General features: G+C 45.3%; 1 protein-coding gene across 5 annotated transcripts in view; it reads right to left on the minus strand.

Annotated features, from left to right (window-relative positions):
* The window catches only part of plxna4 (plexin A4), an 811,940-nt gene that overhangs the window by 11,641 nt on the left and 775,711 nt on the right, over positions 1–24,588 (minus strand). For all 5 annotated transcript variants that reach the window (XM_072241488.1, XM_072241485.1, XM_072241487.1 and 2 more), the window contains exons 29-30: positions 16,953–17,122; positions 7,572–7,784 (exon numbers count right to left, since the gene is read on the minus strand). In XM_072241488.1, the coding sequence (XP_072097589.1) occupies positions 7,572–7,784; positions 16,953–17,122 (383 nt within the window). The remainder of the gene's footprint in view (positions 1–7,571; positions 7,785–16,952; positions 17,123–24,588) is intronic.

A 24,588-nucleotide genomic window follows, 5' to 3' on the forward strand; every position in this document is an offset into this window, starting at 1 on the left:
TTCCCCAGATTAACATAACAAAAACGCCATTTTAATTAGCCTCCGCAGTAACATAAAAATCGAAACCCCCTTACACTCTCCCCCCACCAAATAAAGTCATGTCCTCATGACTTCTAAATAACTCGCCACCCAGTCCTACAGACACACAACACGCACATACACAGATACACACAGTGACAGTGCTCCCCAAACAGTGGACCTTACTCCCGTCCCACGGGCGCTAAATAGGCCAACCTATCTGGGAGCTTTTTAACCCTCTGAGACCTCCGTACCCCCTCACCTAAACCCACAAGGCTCAGACACTACTAGGGATACATCGGGCCTGCTTGCCAACTCCTCTCTCACTCAGGCCACCACTACAGCTCGGAGCCCCCTGTCCCGTGGCCGGGGCCCCGCCTCTCCTCCTTCCTGATCCTGCTGTAACTCAGACTGCCCACAGCTAGCCCTCCCCACTACACCTGACTCAGTGGGAGAAGGGCCAAAGGTCTCTTCCTCAATCACGGGGAAGTTAGCGAAAGACAGCATGTACCACATGTGCAGCACATCATCCTTCGAATCCGTATTCTTCCTCATTCCTTCGATCGGTAGCTGCTGTTTGAGTTTCTCCAAACTGAAACATTTAGCTGGGGCTACCCCTTCAGCCTCCTGCAGTCGAGACGTCAGCTTCTTCGGGGACTCCTTCAACTCTCTCCTCAGCCTCAGCATTTCTGACTCAGGGTTCCTGGCCATCTCAATCTGGGACGCAGTTACCCCACCAGCTTCTTCCACCCTGACTTGAAAAGCAGCAGTTAAAGGATGTTCAGCCTCTGGTTGTTTCTTCCTGAGGGCGTCTTCCAGGTCAACTTTCAGTTTTTCCACTTCATTTAAACTCGCGATAGTCATCTTCAGGTTCCTTTCAAGCGTCCGCCTCCCTTTTCCGAGATCGGTCCTCCATTTCTTTACCTCCTCGGGAGTGTAGTCAAACTCCCCTCCCTGGGCTCTCGGTTTTCTGTTGACCTTAGTCAGAACACTTCCTTGATCTTCCCCAACTTGTAAATCTTCCAATCTGTTCTGAATGGACGTCTTGAGTTCCTGCTGATACCTTCGAAGGTGGGTCATTGTTTCTTCTCGCTGGATTAATTTGTCAGTATATGACCGCAGTGCGGTGCAAATCCCCTCTCTTCCCTGTGTCTCATTCAGATTGACGACCTGGGTTTCCATCCCCAGGTCCACCACCGTCTGTCCCAACACCAGGAAGTTCAACTGGTATGTCGGATCATTTTCCTCACGTTGCACCAAACTCCTCCGGCCAAAAACTCCTCCACATTTGACACTTCGCTTCGGTCGCCCGGGCTCAGCCACTCGCCTCGCCTCATAGTCCCCCAAGGCGAATCCAAGCTCTAGGCGGTCATCCACATACGTCAAAACTCCACACACCTTCACTTCCCCCACGGTTTTCCTCATGCCCCGCGGGAAGGATGCAGGGGCTCCGGATATGCCCTTGGGCATCTTTTCGGATCGGAAGAATCCTAGGGAACTAATAAAGGCCATCTTCGGATCAACAGCCGCACTCCTCAGGATCTGGCAACATCCACCCCTCAGATGCAGCACATTAAACCACGTCGCATCATCCACACACACGCTGCCTTCATCTTCCACGCCGCCAGGGTCCAGTTGCCGCGACCTCTCTCTCACTGAGGTGTCTTCAGCGGTCAACTCCCCTCCCTCGTGGTGGTTCGGAGCATCTACTAAGAGGGTCTCACCCTCAGCTACTTTCCCCAAGCCGTACCACTGCTGGGTCTCGTTTAAATTCGGTACCGGCTCAAGGCTGCTACACACGTCCTCAGAAGCAACTCGACACGCTGGGTGCCCAGACAATGCCCCCATGAACTCCAGGGTCATTAATCAATCATCGTCTTCTGGATAACTACTACCACTAGTACCCAAAGTCTCCGGTGCCCTTGCGGTTGTCAAGGGTAAATGCTTCAGACACCGGTTGTAAAACGAACTGTCCAACAACTTGACCTGTGCCCCGGGGTCGAGGATAGCTTTAGCATCGCTTCCCTCTATCCATAGCGACACCCTGGGGCGTGGCCCCTCTAAGCCTTCAGGAATAGGGTCTTCTCCTTTCGGAAGTTCAGTGGTACATTGCTGGGAACGTGCTTCCACAGAGACCCCAAGCCGTTCGCCCCACTGGGCTTCCACTAAGTTTCCCGACACCTCTCTGATCAGCTGAACAACTGATCCCCTGAAATGATCCCCCTGGCACTACAAGCAATTTAGCCGCCCTCCTCGCCAGAGAAGACACACTGAAAACTTTCCCCCCTCTTTCAAATAACTGACAGCTGTCACTACGGTGTAAGTGAACCTGACAGCTCTAACACCGTCACCAGCCCGCCTACTCAAACTTTCAACCAATCCCTGTCGCTCTCCCTCAACCAAGCACTGCCACTCATCTAACAACTGAGAGATCCGCTCCGCCCACGTCTCACACGTCTCCGCCCCTCCTGGGGTGGACACTATCCCCAGTGCCAGGCGGAGCCTGCCAGAGCTAGAACATTTATTCGCAGACTCTACCTCCAAATCAGACCACTCTTTCCTCTGTCTCTCAACTGCATGGACAGCCCCGAGTGCCACCTCTAACTCGTCAATGCTAGTCTGAACTCGAACGAAGACCGCACCCACAACGCATACAGCAATCAACAGCAAATAACCCACAGAGACACACATTACAGATTTAATCAGGGCACCCACACAGCATACCAACAGACTCAAGCATCCCGGACGAGCCCCCACAATGCAGCCCCCCTGGCCACCCTCAGGGTCGCTCGGCTCGCTGTCGTCTAGGGAAACAGCCTCGGCCCCGCCAAACTTTGTGTGGATGCTGTGTGAGGTACCCCACCCCGCCCAAATAACAGACAATACACCAGATGCAATTAAATGATTTACAGTTTATAGATATTACTGGAACTATATAATTAAAAGAGAATAAAATATAAAAGGAAAATAAAAGGCGCCACACTTATCAAAGTTCAATCTCTTCGTGCACAAAAACCGTTGGAGCTCAAGGACCTTCTTCTTCACCCTGCGACCCCCTCGGACCACCTCGACCGGCCGCCTGGGACCAACAACGGTGGTCGACCAGACGCTCCACATGAGTCCGTCTCCGTCTCCTCGCCGAACGTCCCGCTCGGGGTCCGACCCCGTTAGCGGACTCACAGCACCTGGTCCATCCTCTGTCTCGCTCTCCCGCCTTCTGCCCCAAAACCCCGCGCATACAGTATCTTCAAATACACCAAAACCATAACAACTATCCCAATTGGTTAATAGCACTCTCTTATCACCCTCTAAACCACAATAAGCTGCTAGCGCAAACTTTCTCAGCGTTAAAGCACAACAAAGCCGCATTCCCCAGATTAACATAACAAAAACGCCATTTTAATTAGCCTCCGCAGTAACATAAAAATCGAAACCCCCTTACAATTGTTTTACAACATTGAATCACAGTGGATTTAATTTGGCTTTTTCTTGACACATTCAACTGAAAAAGGCTTTTGTGTCAATGTGAAAACAGATCTCTACCAAGTGATCTAAATTAATTACAAATGTAAAACACAAAATAATTGATTGCATAAGTATTCACCCCTTCAAGTCAGTATTTAGTAGATGCACCTTTGGCAGCAACTACAGCCTTCAGTCTGTGTGGATAGGTCTCTGTCAGCTTTGCACATCTGGACACTGTAATTTTTCCCCATTCTTCTTTACTAAACTGTTCAAAGCTCTGTCAGATTGCTTGGAGATCATGAGTGAACAGCCCTTTTCAAATCCAGCCACAAATTCTCACTGGATTGAGATCTGGACTCTGACTTGGCCACTCCAGGACATTAACTGCTGCTTTTAAGCCATTTGGCTTTATGCTTGGGGTCACTGTCTTGCTGGAAAACAAATCTTCTCCCGAGTCGCAGTTCTCTTGCAGACTGCATCAGGTTTTCCTCCAGGATTTCCCTGTATTTTGCTACATTCATTTTACCCTCTACCTTTACAAGCCTTCCAAGGCCTGCTACAGTGAAGCATCCCCACAGCATGATGCAGCCACCATCATGCTTTACGGCAGGGATGTGCATTTTTGATGTTATGTGGTGCTTGGCTTATGCCAAACATAGTGTTTAATCTGATGGCCAAAAAGCTCAATTTTGGTTTCATCAGACCATAGAATCTTCTTCCAGTTGACTTCAGAATCTCACACGTGCCTTCTGGTGAACTCTAGCTGAGACTTCATGTGAGATTTTTTCAACAGTAACTTTCTCTTTGCCGCTCTCCCATAAAGCTGTGACAGGTGAAGCACCTGGGCAGCAGTTGTCGTATGTGCAGTCTCTCCCATCTTAGCCACTGAAGCTTGTAACTCCTCCAGAGTTTTAATAGGTCTCTTGATGGCCTCTCTCACTAGTCCCCTCCTTCCACGGTCACTCAGTTTATGAGGACAGCCTGCTCTAGACAGATTTACAGCTGAGTCCATAATCTTTCCATTTCATGATAATTGACTTAACTGTACTCCAAGGGATATTCGGTGACTTGGAAATTTTCTTATATCCATCTCGTGACCTGTTGTTTTCAATAACCTTTTTGTGGAGTTGCTTGGAGTGTTCTTTTGTCTACATATACATATATGTGTATATACATGTGTGTGTGTGTGTGTGTGTGTGTGTGTGTCACGCATTAGTCTCGACACCATCAATAATGGTGTCGAGGTCCTCATCGACGTACGATGGACAAACAACAACAACACACACATATATAAATATATATAGAGACACCTGTAGAAAATTCTCTAATGGTCCAAAGGCTCATTCTCCTTCTCCAGATAGCCACGAAACAAAGCAAACTTTGTGAGTCAGATTCAAAGAGAAACCTACCCATCCCACAAAAAAACAGAATAAGAACATAATCATCAAGCCTCCCCCAAACCCCTCTCCCCCTCACAAAATGCAACAAGAACACTGGACCCCAAAACCTTTTTCCCCTGCATGAAATGTAACAAGAACATTGACCCCCAAATCCCCCTCCCCTCACCCTGTGGCTATCTAGGGATGAAAAATAATTGTCAGCAATGCCCACATACATGAATTGACAAATAGCATATAGATTTAGAAGGAAAGAGAGACTGGAGCAGGGTATTAATATAACATTGACCCCAGAGGCCAAATGGCCCTTCATACAATTTATTTACTTATTTATTTTACTGAGATATGGTGTGGAGTAGATCCTTCCGGCCCTTTGAGCCACACCACCCAGCAGTCCTCTGATTTAATCCTAGCCCAGTGACCAATTAACCTGCCAACCAGTACGTCTTTGGACTGTGGGAGGAAACCAGAGCACCTGAAGGAAACCCAAGCAGTCACGGGGAGAACGTACAGACTTCTTACAAGCAGTGGCAGGAATTGAACCCGGGTCACCTGCACTGTAAAGTGCTGTGCTAACCCCTATGTTACCATACTGTTGGGATGCCACAGTAACAGAGTGGTTAGCATGATGCTACTTCAGCTTGGAGTGTCAGTGTTCGCAATTCAATTCTGGCATCATCTGTAAGAAAGTTTGTACACCCTTCCCGTGTGCACACGGGTTTCCTCCGGGAGCTCCGAATCTCCACGTACAGTCCAAAGGGTTAGTAGGTTAATTGGTCATTGTAAATTGTCTTGCAATTAGGCTGGGTTTAAGTTGATGGATTGCTGGGCAGAGCGGTTCAGGGGCCAGAAGGACCAGTTCCTCGCCGTATCTCTAAATAAAATGCACAACTCAATAAAATGTACTGTAAATACAAAGAAACTTTTATGTCATATTGAACATTCTATACTGTGCATACTGGATATTTCCTATTAAACAGTGAATAATTTCAGTTTATTTTTGTTTCTAGGCAGAAAAATAGAAATATCCATAATAATATACTGCTTGTGGATGTCTGAAATACATTAAATATGAAATAATAAAGAAACTATTCCCAAGAGGCAGTTACTCCCCTGACAATCTCATTATTTCTTTATAACAACATTCCAGTACCAATATTATCAGCAGGAGAGGCAGAAATGTCAAATCAGACAAAAACCATCTGCTCACCTCCATCTTCCTTCCGACACTCTAGGGTGTCCTGACAAACTGGCAGGCTCTTGTTGAAGACCCAGACATCGGACACCTGGTACTGGTATGCCAGCACATATTACTTTGACTGAATGTCACCTCCTGCCTGGTGCCATTTTCTGCCCTCCCCATTGTCCATCTATTGCTCTCTCCCCACATTTCACTAGCAGTCCAGTGAGGCTGCCAATCCACCAGGGTGAACTGGAGCCTTCTAACATGAAAATCTACACACTGCATCCTAGTAGTAGTTAGCACGCACTATTACAGCTTGGATCTTGGAGCTCAATTCCAACACTCACTGTAAGAAGACTGTATGCTCCTCTCGATGCTCCAGTTTTCTCCACATATTCGGAGTTCAAAGTTCAACATTTCAAAGTAAATTTTATTATTAGAGTACATATATGTCACCACATACAACCCTGAGATTCTTTTTCTGCGGGCATACGCAGCAAATCTATAGAGCAGTAACTGTAAACGGGATCAATGAAAGATCGTGTAGAGCATAGAAGACACGAAAATGTACAAATGCAAATGTAAGTAAAGAGCAGTAAATAATGAGAGCATGAAATAACAAGATAAAGAGTCCTTAAAGTGAGATTCTTAGACTTGCTGCGGGAACACCTCAATAGATGAGTGTATAGAGCCTGATGGTTGAGGGGTAGTAACTGCTCTTGAACCTGGTGGTGCAAGTCCTGACGGCCTTGTACCATTCACCTGATGGCAGCAGCGGGAAACGAGCCAAAGACGTGTGGGTTAGTAGCTTAATTGCTCATTGTAAATTGTCCTGTGACTAAAGAAGTGCGATGCCCATTGAGCCGGAAGGGCCTGTTCCACGCTGTATCTCTAAATGAATAAATAAGAAAATAATCCCAGGAAATAAAAGAAAGTGAGGCAGGATAAAGATAATTTTTTGTACTTTTCCTTGAAGAAATTAGAGAAAAGAGTATTGGCTAAGTGCATACAGTGCCAGATTGACTGAATGTTTCACCAGGGTGTAAAAGATTTTTCTCATTAAGCATGGGCATGGGTTACAGAGGAACTAAGAGAACGACATATAGCAGCAGCATTTGGGCAAGATGCTTATAATCTGGTAGTCATCAGGAATGCACTGAGCCACTGCAGAAGCTCATTAGACCAGAAGGCCTAGGAGCAGAATTAGGCCATTCAGCCCAATGAGTCTGCTCCACCATTCCATCATGGCTGATGTATGATCCATCTCAGCTCCTTCTTCCCATAACCTCTGACCTGTCAACCTCCGCTTTAAACTAGGCCTCCACAGCTGTCTGTGCCAATGATTCACCACACTCTAGCTAAAGAAATTCCTCTTCATCTCTGTGCTATAGAGGGACGCCCCTCTATTCTGAGCTGTGCCCTCTGTTCCTAGACTCCCCACTATAGGAAATATCCTCTCCACGTCCACTCTATCTAGACCTTTCAAAATATGGAAGTTCATTTCTGACCTTTCCACCCAACTCTTGTAGTTGGGGATGTCCTTGGCGTACAGCAGCTTGTTGGATGGGGAGTCCTTGCCCAGTCTGTGCTCTGAAGTCGAACAGGAGTCCATGAATGTCTGAGCGACGACCGAAAGGCAGGCGTCCGTGATGCTGCTCTTGTGGATGTCGAAGACAAACTGGGGGTTCTTGATCACGTTCACCCAAAACCTCAAGGGTAGGCTAGTAAGGAATAAAAAAGAGACATGGTGAAGGACAGCAGATCCTTAAGTCACCTTGGTACTCACTCAAGAGACTCTCCAGAGAAAGATTCCTGTCCCAGACACCTCACAAACAAAATGCTGGAAGAATTCAGAAATCAGACTCAGGTGTAATATCACTGGTATATGTCACAGAATTTGTTGTTATATGGCATCAGTACATTGCAATACGTAATAATAAAACCTGTAAATTAGGGTAAATATATATACATATTTAAAGTTAAATTAAATAAGTAGTGCAAAAAGAAAAAAAAATGTAGTGAGGTGGTGTTGATGGGTTCAATGTTCATTCAGAAATCTGAGGGCAGAGTGGAAGAAACTGCTCTTGAATTGTTGAGTGTGCGCCTTCAGGCTCCTGAAACTTTGTCCAGTACATTTGTTGTATTTTCTTAGTTTGTTCCTTATGCCAGAAAAACTAGACCAGATAAAGAATAAACTTTATCTGGTCTAGTCATGAACTTTACAAATGGCATTGGAAGTTAAAAGCGCTGGAAGGTGACCAATGTGTGGGATGACTAATGGCAAGAGGGGACCAGCAACTGAGGATAACAAGTCATGCAAAGATATCTCCAGGAATATATCAACCCAGGGATGCTAGCTCTACAAGGTGCTGCCAAATCCTCTCAGCCTGCTCCAGAATGTCTTGGAGTTTAATAAAAATTTCTAGGATGCTGCAGCAGGCAAAGTAGGGCAAGAAATGCTAATTAACAAGAAGTTAGTTTAAAAGAATCTTAAAACACTTTGATTCAATCATTATAGAGTGCAATATGATGGAGACAAGACAAATCAAACTGGAAGCCTTTCTGCTTGCTGCCTGATGTAGTCAGGCAGTTCAGTTAATTAACTAAAGGAGAGAATGTGGAGACAGGGTGATGGAAGAACGAGGTTGTTATGGAACCTCCTGGAATGTGCTCCATCAGAAATGGCAGCCCTTGCTCTGATTTGCAGAAGTCACAAAGTAGACCAGGATGTAGAGATTCCTCAGCAGGTCAGGTAGCACCTATGGAAAGGAACAGACATTTTGGGCCAAGACCCTTCATCAGGCCCAAACGTCGACTCTTGATTGAACGACGACTGCGCACGCATGTGGACATCAGTGAGTTAGACCAGCAGGAAGAGTTTGATAGGAGACAGCTTTCAGGGGTAAGTTTTTCCACACAGAGAGTGGTAAGTACATGGAATGGGCTGCCGGTGACGGTGGTGGAGGTGGATACGATAGGGTCTTTTAAGAGACTCTTGGATAGGTACATGGAGCTTAGAAAAATAGAGGGCTATGGGTAACCATAGGTAATTTCTAAAGTAAGTACATGTTCGGCACTGTGGGCCGAAGGGCCTGTATTGTGCTGCAGGTTTTCTATGTTTCTTTATTCCTTTACATAGCTGCTGCCTGGCCTGCTGAGTTTGTGTGTGTTACTCTGGATTTCCAGCATCTGCAGGATCCCTTGCGCTTATGAAGAGGTTCCTTGACCATTTGAACCTCACCCTTCAGAATAGCAAGCCACTCCATCTTCCTCTCACCCCAACCCTCCCCTCTCCATTGACACCCCCAGCCTCCCCCCTCCCCCCTCTGATCCCAGCTCTCATCCGTGCCGGATCTTTACCATCCCCTCCGACCTTCAACTGCCGGAGGCAGAACGCTCGGTCCTCAGTAAGGGCCTCACCTTTGTCCCCCTTCGCCCACACCTCAGCGAGTTCCGTGTTCGCCACGATGCGGAACTTCTCTTCCGCCGTCTCCGTCTCCGAGCCTACTTCTTCGGCAAGGACTCTTCCACCCCCACCGATGACCCCTTCTCCCGTCTTCAACCCTCCTCTTCTTCATGGACACCCCGCTCTGGTCTTCTGCCTGCTCTGGATCTCTTTATTGCTAATTGCCGACGGGACATCAACCGTCTCGACTTCACCGCACCTTGTCCCCATTCCAACCTCACTCCTTCCGAACGCTCTGCTCTCCACTCCCTCCGCACTAATCCTAACCTTATTATTAAACCCGCCGATAAGGGGGGTGCTGTTGTAGTCTGGCGTACTGACCTCTACCTTGCCGAGGCACAGCGACAACTCCTCACGGATACCTCCTCTTATTTACCCCTCGATCGTGACCCCACTAAGGTGCACCAGGCCATTGTCTCCCACACCATCACCGACTTTATCCACTCAGGGGATCTCCCATCCACTGCTACCAACCTTATAGTTCCCACACTCCGCACTTCCCGTTTCTACCTCCTACCCAAGATCCACAAACCTGCCTGTCCTGGCCGACCTATTGTCTCAGCTTGCTCCTGCCCCACCGAACTCATTTCTGCATACCTCGACACTGTTTTATCACCCCTTGTTCAATCCTTTCCGACCTATGTTCGTGACACTTCTCACGCCCTTAAACTTTTCGATGATTTTAAGTTCCCTGGCCCTCACCGCTTTATTTTCACCATGGATGTCCAGTCCTTATATACTTCCATCCCCCATCAGGAAGGTCTCAAAGCTCTACGCTTCTTTTTGGATTCCAGACCTAATCAGTTCCCCTCTACCACCACTCTGCTCCGTCTAGCGGAATTAGTCTTTACTCTTAATAATTTCTCCTTTGGCTCCTCCCACTTCCTCCAAACTAAAGGTGTAGCTATGGGCACCCGTATGGGTCCTAGCTATGCCTGCCTTTTTGTTGGGTTTGTGGAACAATCTATGTTCCGTGCCTATTCTGGTATCTGTCCCCCACTTTTCTTTCGCTACATCGACGACTGCATTGGCGCTGCTTCCTGCACGCATGCAGAACTCGTTGACTTTACTAACTTTGCCTCCAACTTTCACCCTGCCCTCAAGTTTACCTGGTCCATTTCCGACACCTCCCTCCCCTTTCTAGATCTTTCTGTCTCTGTCTCTGGAGACAGCTTATCCACTGATATCTACTATAAGCCTACTGACTCTCACAGCTATCTGGACTATTCCTCTTCTCACCCCGTCTCTTGCAAAAACGCCATCCCCTTCTCGCAATTCCTCCGTCTCTGCCGCATCTGCTCTCAGGATGAGGCTTTTCATTCTACGACGAGGGAGATATCTTCATTTTTTAAAGAAAGGGGCTTCCCTTCCTCCACTATCAACTCTGCTCTTAAACGCATCTCCCCCATTTCACGTACATCTGCTCTCACTCCATCCTCCCGCCACCCCACTAGGAATAGGGTTCCCCTGGTCCTCACCTACCACCCCACCAGCCTCCGGATCCAACATATTATTCTCCGTAACTTCCGCCACCTCCAACGGGATCCCACCACTAAGCACATCTTTCCCTCCCCCCCCTCTGCATTCCGCAGGGATCACTCCCTACACAACTCCCTTGTCCATTCGTCCCCCCCATCCCTCCCCACTGATCTCCCTCCTGGCACTTATCCGTGTAAGCGGAACAAGTGCTACACATGCCTTTACACTTCCTCCCTTACCACCATTCAGGGCCCCAAACAGTCCTTCCAGGTGAGGCAACACTTCACCTGTGAGTCGACTGGGGTGATATACTGCGTCTGGTGCTCCCGATGTGGCCTTTTATATATTGGCGAGACCCGACGCAGGCTGGGAGACCGCTTTGCTGAACATCTACGCTCTGTCTGCCAGAGAAAGCAGGATCTCCCAGTGGCCACACATTTTAATTCCACATCCCATTCCCATTCTGACATGTCTATCCATGGCCTCCTCTACTGTAAAGATGAAGCCACACTCAGGTTGGAGGAACAACACCTTATAGTCCGTCTGGGTAGCCTCCAACCTGATGGCATGAACATCGACTTCTCTAACTTCCGCTAGGCCCCACCTCCCCCTCGTACCCCATCTGTTACTTATTTTTATGCACACATTCTTTCTCTCACTCTCCTTTTTCTCCCTCTGTCCCTCTGAATATACCTCTTGCCCATCCTCTGGGATTCCCCCCCCCCTTGTCTTTCTTCCTGGACCTCCTGTCCCATGATCCTCTCGTATACCTTTTGCCAATCACCTGTCCAGCTCTTGGCTCCATCCCTCCCCCTCCTGTCTTCTCCTATCATTTTGGATCTCCCCCTCCCCCTCCTACTTTCAAATCCCTTACTCACTCTTCCTTCAGTTAGTCCTGACGAAGGGTCTCGGCCTGAAACGTTGACTGCACCTCTTCTTAGAGATGCTGCCTGGCCTGCTGCGTTCACCAGCAACTTTGATGTGTGTTGCCACTCCTCTCCCACTGGATTGTGAATCTATCCCTCTTTTTCCTAACCAGCTCAAACTGATGAGGCTGACATCAGCTGTGTTCAATATTTTCACCTGGCTCTTTGTTTACAGAAGTTAACATTTCTAGATTTGAAGCCAATTAGCATGATTTTTATACGGACTCTACAGCTAATCTGGACCTGATTGCATCATAGCTGTGTAATAACAGCAGGTACACTGGAACAAATGAAATGATTGCTGCATGGTCAGATCAAATTAGTTCAGAGATGAATCTCGGCTCCAATCAATTAATTGTGAACCTCAGCCTATGGTGGGCATTTTAATTAAACATACTCTCAATCAGCTGCTTTGAAGCGCTGCCTGGCCCCCGCTCTTTCTCCTCTGCCCTTTACTTTCTCACGTCACTCCCTGCCAAGTGTCTACTCTACACCAGCCTGCTCTTTCCCCCTCCCCTTTCCTGGACCCATTCTGTGTTACAGACATAGAATCATGCATCATGGTAATAGTTTCAGCCCATTGGGTCTGCTCAGTAATAACCCCATTTACCATAACTTGGTATGAAGCCGTTAATGACCTGATGACTCAACAAGCTGTAAGACCTACAAGTTGATTGTGGACTTCAGAAAGATGAGGAAACACAAACCAATCCTCATAGAAGGATCAGAAGTGGAGAGAGTGTGCAATTTCAAGTTCTTGGGTGTCAATAGCTCTGAAGATTTAACCTGATCCCAGCATATCAATGCAGCTATAAAGAAGGCAAGACAGCGCCTATATTTCATCAGCAGTTTTTGGCTTGTCACCTAAAACACTCAAAAACTTCTGCAGATGTACCATGGGGCATTCTGACTAGTTGCAAAACTGCCTGGTATGTGGGGATGGGGGGCTGCTACACAGGATTAAAGTAAGCTGCAGAGAGTTGTAAAATTAGTCAGCTCTATCATGGGTACTAGCTTCCACAGTATTCAAGACATCTTCAAGAAGTGATTCCTCAGAAAAGTGCCTTCCATCATCAAGGATCCCACCACCCAGGACATGCCCTCTTCTCATCGTTACCATCAGGAAGGACGTACAGAAGCCTGAAGGCTCACACTCGGGGATTCAGGAACAGCTTCTTCCCCTCTGTCATCTGATTTCTGAATGGACACTGAAGCAATGAACTCTACCTTACTACTTTTTCTAAAATTGCTGTTTTTGCACTTATTGTCTTAATTTAACAAATTAATATACACATAAATACTACTGATATTCAGTTTTTTCTATATTTATCATGTATTGCACTGTACAGCTGCCGCAAAGTTAACAAATTTCGCGACATATGCCAGTCCTATTAAACCTGACTCTGATTTTGATTTATATGCTTGTCTCGATACATCTTAAATGTTGTGGGAGTACCTGGCTCTCTGTTCCATATTCCCATCACACCTTCTCTTCTAAACCTCTTACTGCACATTTAAACCCATGCTCTCTCATTTCAGACACTCCTCCCAAGGGGAAAAGTTTGTTACTATCTCAATCCATGCCCCTCTTGGATTAGGGCGTAGATTAAAAATGATAAGCAAGCATAGGAAAGTTAAATTATGTAGTTTGACTTTCCTAGGCTTGGTTATAATTTTTATATTATCACTTGCATGTGTGTAAGTGACTTTTCAGTAACTATAGTAGATTTGATTCTATACTTCTCTAAAGTTTCTCTGCAGCCTGTGTCAAGCCACTAAACCTGTTACATAGGTCACCTCTTGTCAATGGAATGTGCCTTAGCTCTCTGGTCTGACTTGTGTATGTGTATGGGTAGGTAGGTGGGAGGGAGGAATGGGGCTTTTTTTTGTCATTGTTTTGTTCCTTGTTGTGTGCTGCTTTGTTGTGCTCTGTGTCCTTTTGCCTGAGCACTGTGGACGCTCTATGTTGGCGCTGGAATGCTGGTGACACTTGCGGGCTGCCCCCAGCACATTCTTAGGTTGGGTTGGTTGTTAATGCATACGGCGCATTTCACTGTATGTTTGGATGCACATGTGATAACTATAATGAATCTGAATCTGTTGTTGTAACATCTAATAAAGAAGGTGTGTCCACCAAGTTGTATGCCTCATTCTTGCCTTCTGAAGAACCTCTGGTTCACAATCAACAGATCCAACACCTCTTTTAATATTGTGCACCTCAATCAGGTTTGCTCCTCAGCTTCAAGCAAAATAAACCCAAACAAGCCATAACCCTTGGGCAATATCAGAATTAGGGCTAACAAATCTACAGCAGTCGCTTGCAATGACTAAAGGGAATTTAGGACAATATTTATGATCTTTGTAGTGGTAGGTGGCAGCTGAGGTCAACAGCACCAATGTGCTGAAGAGAAAAGGGGAACCCACAAGGCTGAAGGAATAATTGGATTTGTTGTGGTCAGATGAGGAAGAATGGGAGGGGGAATGTGTGGGGAATAAGTACCGGCGTTGAAGCGCTGTTCTCTTTTTACTTAACTTCCTCTTAAATGCTTTATATCGACATTGATGACCAAGCACTAAGCACCAGATTATCCTTGCTGAGATGGAAATCGATCATTTTCTGAAGGAGAACATTCTTTACTTAGAATCAATATTTCCAGGTCTAGATCTTGCATCACAATACCGGCAGCATTCCAAGTACTAGAACACAGACCATACAACTTAGAACAGAGGATAGCACAGGCTCTTTGGCACACAATCAATATAAACCTACTCCATGATTAATCTAACTCCTCCCTTCTACATGGTCCATAACCCTCACTTTTTCTAACATCTACATGCCTAACAGTCTCTTGAATGTTCTAAAGTATCAGTCTCTACTACCATCCCTGGTGGTAGGGGCTGATGCATTAAGACACAGGAGATTTTATAAAGATTATCGAACTCGCCCCATCCACCCGTTGCCATGGTAGCTGTGGATTGCTTTTTGTGACTGCTCAAGCCCGCTCAGTTCGGTGATGAATGAAGCAACATCCACACAATTAAGAACATTATGCCTTGTGGAAAGTAAGCATCTGCTTTATTTTTATTACTTTTAAATGAGTACTTAATCTTCCTGCAGCTTAATCAATGAGGGGTGTGAAGCATTAAGGAAAACGCGACACTGAGGCATATTTTGGAATGAGCTCTGTCGTTGCCATTAAACAATGTGAGAGCCGTTTGAAAATTAAACATGAACAGCATTCCCTGCATTAGAAGTGAGGGGAGGAGATGTACAAGTCTTGTAATCCTCACTCACATTACACAAACACAAGAAAGAGTTTCTGCAGATCTGGAAATCCAGAGAAACACACACAAAATGCTGGAGAAACTCAGCAGGTCAGGCAGCAACTATGGAAAGCAATAAAGAGTCAATGTTTCAGGCCAAGACCCTTCATTAGGACTGGAAAGGAAGGGGGAAGAAGTCAGAATAGGAAGTTGGAGGGAAGGGAAAGAGGACAAGCTAGAAGGTGATAGGTGAAACCAAGCGAGGGGGAAGGTAGGTTAGTGGGACAGTGGGGGGGGGTGGGAGGTGATAGGTGTAAAAGGTAAAGGGCTTTACATTTTCAATTGGCTTGTTTTAGGTAAACCACACAAAATGTGCAGCACAGGAATAAGCCTTTACTGGGACTGTTAGTCAACGCTTCTCAATTACAGACTCACTTACAAAACGACCATACTTGTACCAGTGCATGCATTAGCCTTTGCTTCTGATATTCCATTGGGAAGTATCCTGGGGCACTTAGATGAAGTTTGACCTTAATTTCACCAAAACGATGCCACTGGGCCACATGAATAAATTGCAAGTCAGGTTTCTGAACCAGCCAAAGAATCACAATTAACTCCCCAACTACCACCACAACGAGATTCCAGTTTAAGAACACAAGGATTCACAAAGCATCATTAGTTTAAAAGTTGGTCACCTGCCACCATTCTCCTCCTATGGTTCACATGCTGTTCCACCCTACATCACATTGAAAGATTCATTCATTTCCATCCTCTGTTTTTCGGTACAGAGCACGAAGCCAAAATCTATTATCCTCTCCACCGTTGTAGTACAAGATCACTATATCTCAAGAGATCTTTCAGAATCTACAGGCACCCTATAAATTCTCATTCTTCTCCAACCAAATATCTAACCATCAAGACCACAAACTCTCCATCAGTCTCAGAGCTCCCAGATCTACATCATCCTCAGGTTCCCAGAACAATCAGAGGATGATCTAATTGAAACTTATCGAATGGTGAAAGGCCTTGATAGGGTGGATGCGGAGAGGATGCTTCCTATTGTGGGAGAGTCTAAGTCCAGAGCACACAGCCTCAGAATAGAGGCATGTCCTTTTAGAATGGAGATGAGGAGGAATTTCTTTAGCCAGTGAGTGGTGAATCTGTGGAATTTGATGCCACAGGCAGTTGATGGATTCTTGACCAGTCAAGGCATGAAGGGGAAGGCAGGAGATGAAAAAGTGATCAGCCATGAAGAAGTGGCAGAGCAGACTCGATGGGCCAAATAACCTAATTCTGCTCCTATATCTTAGGGTCTTATGGTCTTATTTTTCAAAACATTATGAATATCATTATGCAACCAAGTCACAAGTGGCACCTAAGTCCTGGTGACTGGAGCAGTGGAGAATCCTAAACACAAGGGATTCTGAAGATGCTGGATATCCTGAGCAAGACACACAAAATGCTGGAGGAACTCAGCAGGTCAGGAATAAACAGTCAACGTTTCTGGACAAGACCCTTCATCAGGGTCTCAGCCAGAAATCTTCAATGTTGTTTCCACTCCATAGTTTTCACTCCAGCAAGCTTTGCACCTCTTAGAGTGAGAAGTTTAGAACAATAGCTAGTTTGCACAGAGGTCTTTCTGTGCTGTATCTCTCCTTGAGCCTTCGGCCTGGCAATGCCCAGCTTTGGCCACCTGGCAACGCCTGGCCATTGGTCACCAGGCACCTGGCTCCTGACCGCCCCCGATCACTCACCAGTTGCTTTTCCAGGTGTGCCGGACGTGTGGGTCATGGATCTGGTGCTTGTCCGCCTGCTCGTCCAGGAAGTCGAACATGTATTTGATGGCAAGCGGCAGCGCACTCCCTCGATGTGCCGTGCTGAAAATCGTCTCAAAGAGGTCGTCCACAAACTTCTGCAGCGTACCCTGGGGAGGAGAGACAGAAACTCAGCGGTACCAACTGAAATAATGTAATGCAGAACCGGACAGACCCTAAACTTCCAGGCAGGACCCAAACAAAGACTGGATTAGTTTGCGTGTCACTGAGGCACCGTGTCCAATTCTTTCGTTACTTATTTTTCTTTTCATTTCATTCAATTCTTATCTTCTTTCAGCTTTTCCTGCTGTTGCTCTGCTGAGAACATGTATTAAGTAAGCCTGGAATCAGAGTCATAAAGTAACAGAGCATGGAACAAGCCCTTCAGCCCAAATTGCATGCTAACCACAGCATCCTCCCAAGTCTTCAATTCAACCTGCACCATAAGAAGTCACGAAGAGTGTTCCAACTCTGAAGATCAAGGCTTCTGCCATAACCCATTCACTTCAAGGTTCAACATGTGGTACGTTCGGAGATCTCTTCTGCGCACCACTGTTGTAACACATGGTAATTGAATTATCGTCACTTTTCTGTCAGCTTGAACCAATTTGGCCATTCTTTTCTGACCTCTCTCATTAACAAGGCGTTTACACCCACAGAACTGATGCTCACTGGATGTTGCTTTTTCTTTCTTGCACAATTCTCCGTAAACACTAGAGACTGTTGTGTGTAAAAAGCCCAGGTGATCAACAATTTTTGGTATACTCCAACCACCTTGCATACATAATACGTGAGGAAAAAGAAGTGAATTACTGTAAGTATATACATGTATATATGAAATAGTTAAATCAAGTAAGTTGTGCAAAAACAGAAATAAAAGAGTAGTCAGATAGTGTTCATGGGTTCAATGTCCATTCAAAAATCGGATGGCAGAGGGGAGAAGCTGTTCCTGAATTGTTGAGTGTGTGCCTTCAGGCTCCTGTACCTCCTCTCTGAAGGTGGCAATGAGATGGGCTCATGTCCTGGGTGGTGGGGTCCTTAATGATGATGCAGCATTTCTGAGGCACCAGTCCTTGAAGATGTCCTGAATGCTATGGAGGCTCGTGCCCATGATGAAGCTGACTAAGTTCACAACTTTCTGCAGCTTCTTTTGATCCTGTGCAATGTCCACCCCACATGCCAGACAGTGATACAGCCAGTTAGAATGCTCTCCTAAGTCAATCCATAGAAATTAGTGAGTATCTTTGGTGACAATCCAAAACTAAGATTACATTTCTTCTCCACTCTGTGTTTGATCTGAACAACAACTGACCCTCTTGACTGTGTCTGCATACTTTGATGCACTGAGTTACTGCCACATGATTGGCTGATTAGATATTTGCATTAATGAGCAGGTGTACAGGCGTACCTAATAAAATGGCCACTAAGTGTATATTTTCCATTTTGCACATGCTAAAAATGAGAAGAGGAATTCTTGACACCGATACTGGAAGCATGAAAAGCCATGGCCTACCAAGTCTGTTAAGTGGAGGGCACAAGACTTTTGTACACAAATTGACTTACTGAATTAAGTATTGATTCTATATGAGAAAGAATAACTGCCTATCTATGTAGGCCTCATGAAGCAATCCCAGTGGTTAACGATGTGTGAGTTCACTACAGGGTTAATGCTGCATCTCGGAGCACTGATAAAGATGAATAGGCGGGCACTCAACAGCAGCACGTTTTCATTCTGTTCAGACACCGTGGAAGGTTCGTGTTAGCTGACAATCATGATATTTCTAGCATGTCTACCAGGCCAGTGACAGCTTATCCCAGCGTACAACGGGAGAGTAATTGAGGAGGGGTGGGGGAAGACAGGTGCGGGAGGTGGTTGAGAGGAAGGCCAGAAGTGGAAGAGACACTTTGTGTACCTGACAGCTGCTAAGGATGGCAACAACATTAATGCAATTCTGACAGGCTTCATTTGTCTGATAGGCCCCAAGCATTGCTCTGACTCAGAGGCATTTTGGAAGAAAAATGTTATGCCAGTTACGAAAATGAGGTGACGCTTGCTTACAAATTTCAGGACATTAAACATGTCAGGAGGAATCAATTTTGTGTAAAAAAATTGCTACTTGTAACCGACACTGATGGCCCCGTTGGATAAGTTACCTACATAAACAACAAGTCATTCTTATTTATTGAAGCCAAATGCCAAACAAGGTAAATTATACACTTGTCAGGCAAAGATCTAGCATAAAGATTTCTGTACTTAAGTTGGAAATGTTAGGAAGGGTTCATTTTATTGCTGAATTCTCTCTCAGTTTTCCTTCAATAAACTACATCTGAGGAGAAGCTCTGAGTTTTCCCCTGAGATCCGCCATACTGAGAGGCTTCATCTCTAGCTTGCTCACTGATGCCATAAAGTGGCCCAGCTGATTTCCACAAGGACTGGCCTGGGAGCCTTTCTCAGGATGACTGAATCTGGATTCAATGAACAACTAGCAGCATGCAGAGTAAGCTTTCCCAGCAGCAAGAAGGAAAACAAAGTTTGCAACAACTTCATCAAGACAAGAGGTGGAAGTCCAGTGGGCAGAAGGACATATTTGGTGCTGCATTCTAACATGAGATTTGGAAGATTAGTTTTATTGCACATGTACATCGAAACATACAGTGAAAAGGGTCTCTTGCGTCAAATCCAATCAGCAGGGATTGTGCAGGGGCAGCCTGCAAGTATCACCAAGTTTGGTGTCAACATAGCATGCCCACAACTTACCAACCCTAATGCTACCCATATGTCTTTGTAATGTAGGAGGAAACTAAAGCACCTTGAGGAAATCCACGTGCTCATAGGGAGAAAGTACAAACTCCTTAGCCGTGATGATCGCGGGCGCTATAAAGCGATCGCACTAACCACTATGCTGGCTGACTCATTTTTAGTTAGCTGTCACACCGTCCCTTGATGCGCTGATTTGCCCCTCTGAGGTGAAATAATTTCCTCTTTGTAGCGTTACTGATATCTTTGTAATCCCCAGTCCCTAGCCCATTTATTGAACTCCAAAGTGGGGATGGTAAAATAACTTAACAACTTATTCTGGTGCTTATAACATTGTGGGCCCTTTTGATTCCCCTGGAGATGATATTATTTATCCAGTAGGTGGGGAAAATATCAACTAGGTTGCACTGATCACTCATCTCTACCAACTTAAGCAACTACAGTGGATTCCGGTTAATTTGGGCACATTAGGACCAGTACATTTTGGCCCAATTAAGCAGCTGCCCCAATTAGCCAAAGTTGCATGGAAACAGTTAAAAAGGTATAAAAAAGAAAAACTGAGTAACAAATTATGTATCTAAATAAAATACAGAACAAATTATAGCACTAACAATAGTGCTGAGGTACTATAAAATGGTGTATTAGTCCCTAATAGTCATCGATGGAGGAATTTATCCAGTGTACACTGCCATGTTCTTTTGATTGATAGTAAAAGAACAAAATCAACATAGACACCTAGTGCAGATAGTGGACTGCCTTCATACAATGCTGTCGACGATTGCATCCTCCATGTCTTCATTTTCATTGTAACATTTAAGATTATTGGTGATACCTTCAAATTCTTCGTAGTTCTTAACTTGTTGAAGTAGTGAAATTGTTTCATTTTCACTCCTGGCCTGTTCTGGCATCTGCAAGCCTAAATGCTTGAAACGACAGTGAGCAAAACAGTTTCGAATTGTCTTACTGCACATTGCTCACCAACTACCAATGACAAAAATCACTGCTTTTTGAACACAAACACACACAACTGTCACTATTTAAAAATTGTTTGCTCTAAGTACAGTGTAGCATCTAATGGCCACATAAGTGTGTGTAACTGATACTAGTTAGGAACCTGCTTGGCGATAATCTCCTGCCCCAATCATGCAATAGAGCGTCACAAATACACCCCTGTAATTTTTTCTGAACTAGTTTCTTTTTCTTTAAGTGTTGTCCCAAATAAACGACTGCTCCGATCAACTTTTGGAGAGTTTGCACTCCACCTCTCCAATGAGAATTAGATACTAAAGACTTGCACCTCACTGGCTAGACCATGTAGATCTGGTTTCTTAACTGACTGACATGTTTTGGGATAGGATGTTTGGCTTTGGTGCCATCAGGTGCAAACTGGACTCATTTTGAGAAATGTTCGATCACCGCTTCCCTCTCTGAACCCCTATGTCACCAAGCAAGCATCTATTCAAAATGATTTACCCCATAATCTTGCACAGTTTAAAAATAACTCTGACAAATGAAGTGTGCTGTCTCACCAAATACTCTTTGTAATATTAAAAGGGCAACTTGCTGTCATTTGATTAGTCCAAGAAAGATGGGTTTAATCATGGAAAAACATTTTTTAATTGCAATGTGAATCCCCTCATAGTGAGAGTAATCTGATTCATCTGATTCCAAGCAGTACCAGACTGTGGACTAAATTAAAAAAGTCTGAAAATGGCTTGATTAAAATGGAAGACCTTCCAGGTATGCTGGGCCATTCTGGTCAGTTTTCAAGAGATAGAAATTTGATTCTAAAACTACTTTTGTTTTAGCACCCAATAGAGGTGATTATTTCTGAGACTGGAAGCTTGTGGAGGTGAGGGGCAAGTTTTTTACACAGAGAGTGGTGGATGCCCAGAATGTGCTGCCTGGGGTGGTGGTAGAAGTAGAAGTAGAAGCATTAGAGACATTTAGATCGGCACATGGATATAAGGAACATGGAAAGATACGAAGATTGTGGGGCCAGAAAAGATTAGTTTAGTTGGTCATTCAATTACCGATTTAGTTGGTTCAACACACATTTTGGGCCAAGGTGCTGTACTGTCCCAGTGCTGTGTTCTCACCCTCTCTGTGGGTGCACCAATTATTGTAGGCGGGGTCTGAGTCTGGTGGGCTTTACTGCAGAAATCATTATGTAGAATCAGGAAATTATGCCAAATGTAATTAGTGGGAACTTTAATTTTGGACAAATTGCCAGGAGAAAACCAATGGAATTTGACCTAAAATTCTGTGCCACGCTGTGTAAATATACTGAGCCCAAACCCCAAGCACACATCTTTCAGAGGTGCGAGTGCTGTTAACTGAACCGACTAATATAAAGGTCAAGGAGAAGCAATCGCCCAGGGATAGTGCCTAATCCCCACTATGTGTAACACAATCCTGAATGATAATAATGCCTTTCCAAGTTTCTGCCTCTGTGCTCGCAGAACTGCTTTGTACAGAGAGACAGATGAGACACAGTGGGCACAAGCACAGATCGAGGGGATTTACATGGCAGGTCAGACTGAATGGGTTTACATGGGCAATTAAACTAATGCCCCAATCAGATTCATAATTGCTGTAATCAGGGAGGGTACATCAACTCTATTAATAGGATCATGCGATTGGATGCCTGTTCATTGACCCCAGAGCGAGGCATGAAAACACCGAGGTGGGCCTGTGCTCAGGATTAGTAAGTTTTAAATACTGTAGGTGCAGTATAATAGTAGCTGCAGTTTTTGGTTTAAGTCCAGTAGCCAGGACCATCTATTTGGAGCTGGGAGTTGTAAACCATGTCCAGAATTGGAGTATTTAAGCACTTCTTAAATTAATCAGGAATAAAAAGCTAATTAATGAAACCTATCGAATACTGAAAGGCCTAAATAGAGTGGACGTGCAGAGAATGTTTCCTACAGTGGAGAAGTCTAGGGCCAGAGAGCACAGCCTCAGAGAATAAGAACGACCCTTCAGAACACAGACAAGGAGGAATTTTTTTAGCCAGAGGATGGTGAATGTGCAGAATTCACTGCCATGGATGGCTGTGGAGGCCAAAACATTGGGTACATTGAAAGCAATGGATGTTGAGAATGGCGAGGGAGTTCTGCGGGAGGGCTGTGGGACAGATGGCAGTGAAGGAGTGCCAGAGCCAGGGGGACGGGGGTGCTTTGACACACCCAGCCCTGAGACACCAGGCAAGTCATTTGATTCCAGACAATTGTTTTATTGATCATTACAGAACATCTCCCTGGTGCTTCCCGCTTCCTTCCTGTTTTCCCAACCAGAATTCCTCTCTGCCCCTTTCCTACTCTCAGTCCACAATAAAGACCAACATCAGAACCAGGTTTATCATCACTCACATAAGCCATGAAATTTGTTTATTTTTCTGCAACAGCAGCGCAGTGTGATACATAAAATTACTACAGTACTGTGCAAAAGTCTTAGGCTCCCTAGCTACATACTGCATATGTGCCTAGGACTTTTGTACAGTACTGTACATATTGAAATCCTGGGGGGGGGGGGGGGGGTTCTTTCTCTTTCTCTGTATCTATCACTATCTCAGTCACTGTATCTCTCACTGTATTCCTCCATCTACCTATCCTACTCCAGCTCACTCTTTACCTTATAACCAACTCTCACTGGGTCACTTTGTGAATGTGAGTTTTGCAGATTTGTGTGTCTGGAAATGAGCGTAAGTTTGTGTACACCTGAGTGTGAGAGTGCAAGGGTGTGAGTGCGTGAATGAGAGAGCAAGAGGGAGTGCGAAACTTCATGTGCGACTCCGAGAGTGCAGGAAAGACTGACGCTCCCATAAGGAACAGTCTGTTGGCATTCACTGACCGGGCTCAGGTCTGGTGAGTGACAGTGCAGAGAGCTGTGTTGGTTGGCCCATGTTGTGAGACAGTTCTGGGCAGGGCTGATGCCATGTGAGGGACTGATTTCAGCAGAAAGTAGCACTCAATGATATTTTCCACTTCTTCTTCGGATAAACTTCCCAAGACAGCCCTGTCTCTGCCTCGGATACTCACCTCCCTAGGGTCCTCACACAAGATCCCAATTATGACCAGACCTTAGTGTCCAGCCAAATGTGGGGGCAGTACCATCTCCCAGAGTCAATTGGAATCAAGCCCACTGGGTTTGCTGAAAGTGTAAGGCAGCCTCTGCTTGCTCACTGTTTCTTGGCTGTGTGACTCAAATAGAGCTGGCAACACCAAGGACTTGGGTTCACTCACTCTGCTGACCAGCCATGCTGCCTGCCACAGCCAGGCCGAAAAGACAGGGAGTGCTTCAAAAGGCCAGATGGCATCCTCCTGCTCTCGCCACTTGCATACTTGGGTGACGCATTTCAGATAATTTGTCACAAATGATGAACAGAAGGAAGCTTCACTTCTTCATCACTTTTTAAGTAAAATGGATTGAACAGCACAATAATCATCTGGGCAGATCTCCAGGAAACAAATAGGAGACGATTCCTCCCGACTTCTAATTGTGATGCTTCATTTAACATGGGTCGTTTACTGCACCAGGTCTTCTCCCTGTATGGATGAATACCTACCCAGCTCTGCAGAATTAAAATCAGCATCTTTAATATTCAGATTAAAATTGCTTGTCAGAGATCCTCCACTCTGTTTATAACGGACCTGTCAAAAACGAATATTTGAAAGTGGACCAACTTTCTGAACAAGTTCCCAGATTTCCACTCAAATGTTGGTAGAATGCAGACAATAAATTATTATTATTTGTGCAAATGTTCAAATTTGTTTAATGTTACTTGCTGTGCTCAAGTGTAAAGGAGAACAAAACAAT

This window comes from Mobula birostris, chromosome 23 (genome assembly GCF_030028105.1).
Source record: "Mobula birostris isolate sMobBir1 chromosome 23, sMobBir1.hap1, whole genome shotgun sequence".
NCBI classification, from domain to species: domain Eukaryota; kingdom Metazoa; phylum Chordata; class Chondrichthyes; order Myliobatiformes; family Myliobatidae; genus Mobula; species Mobula birostris.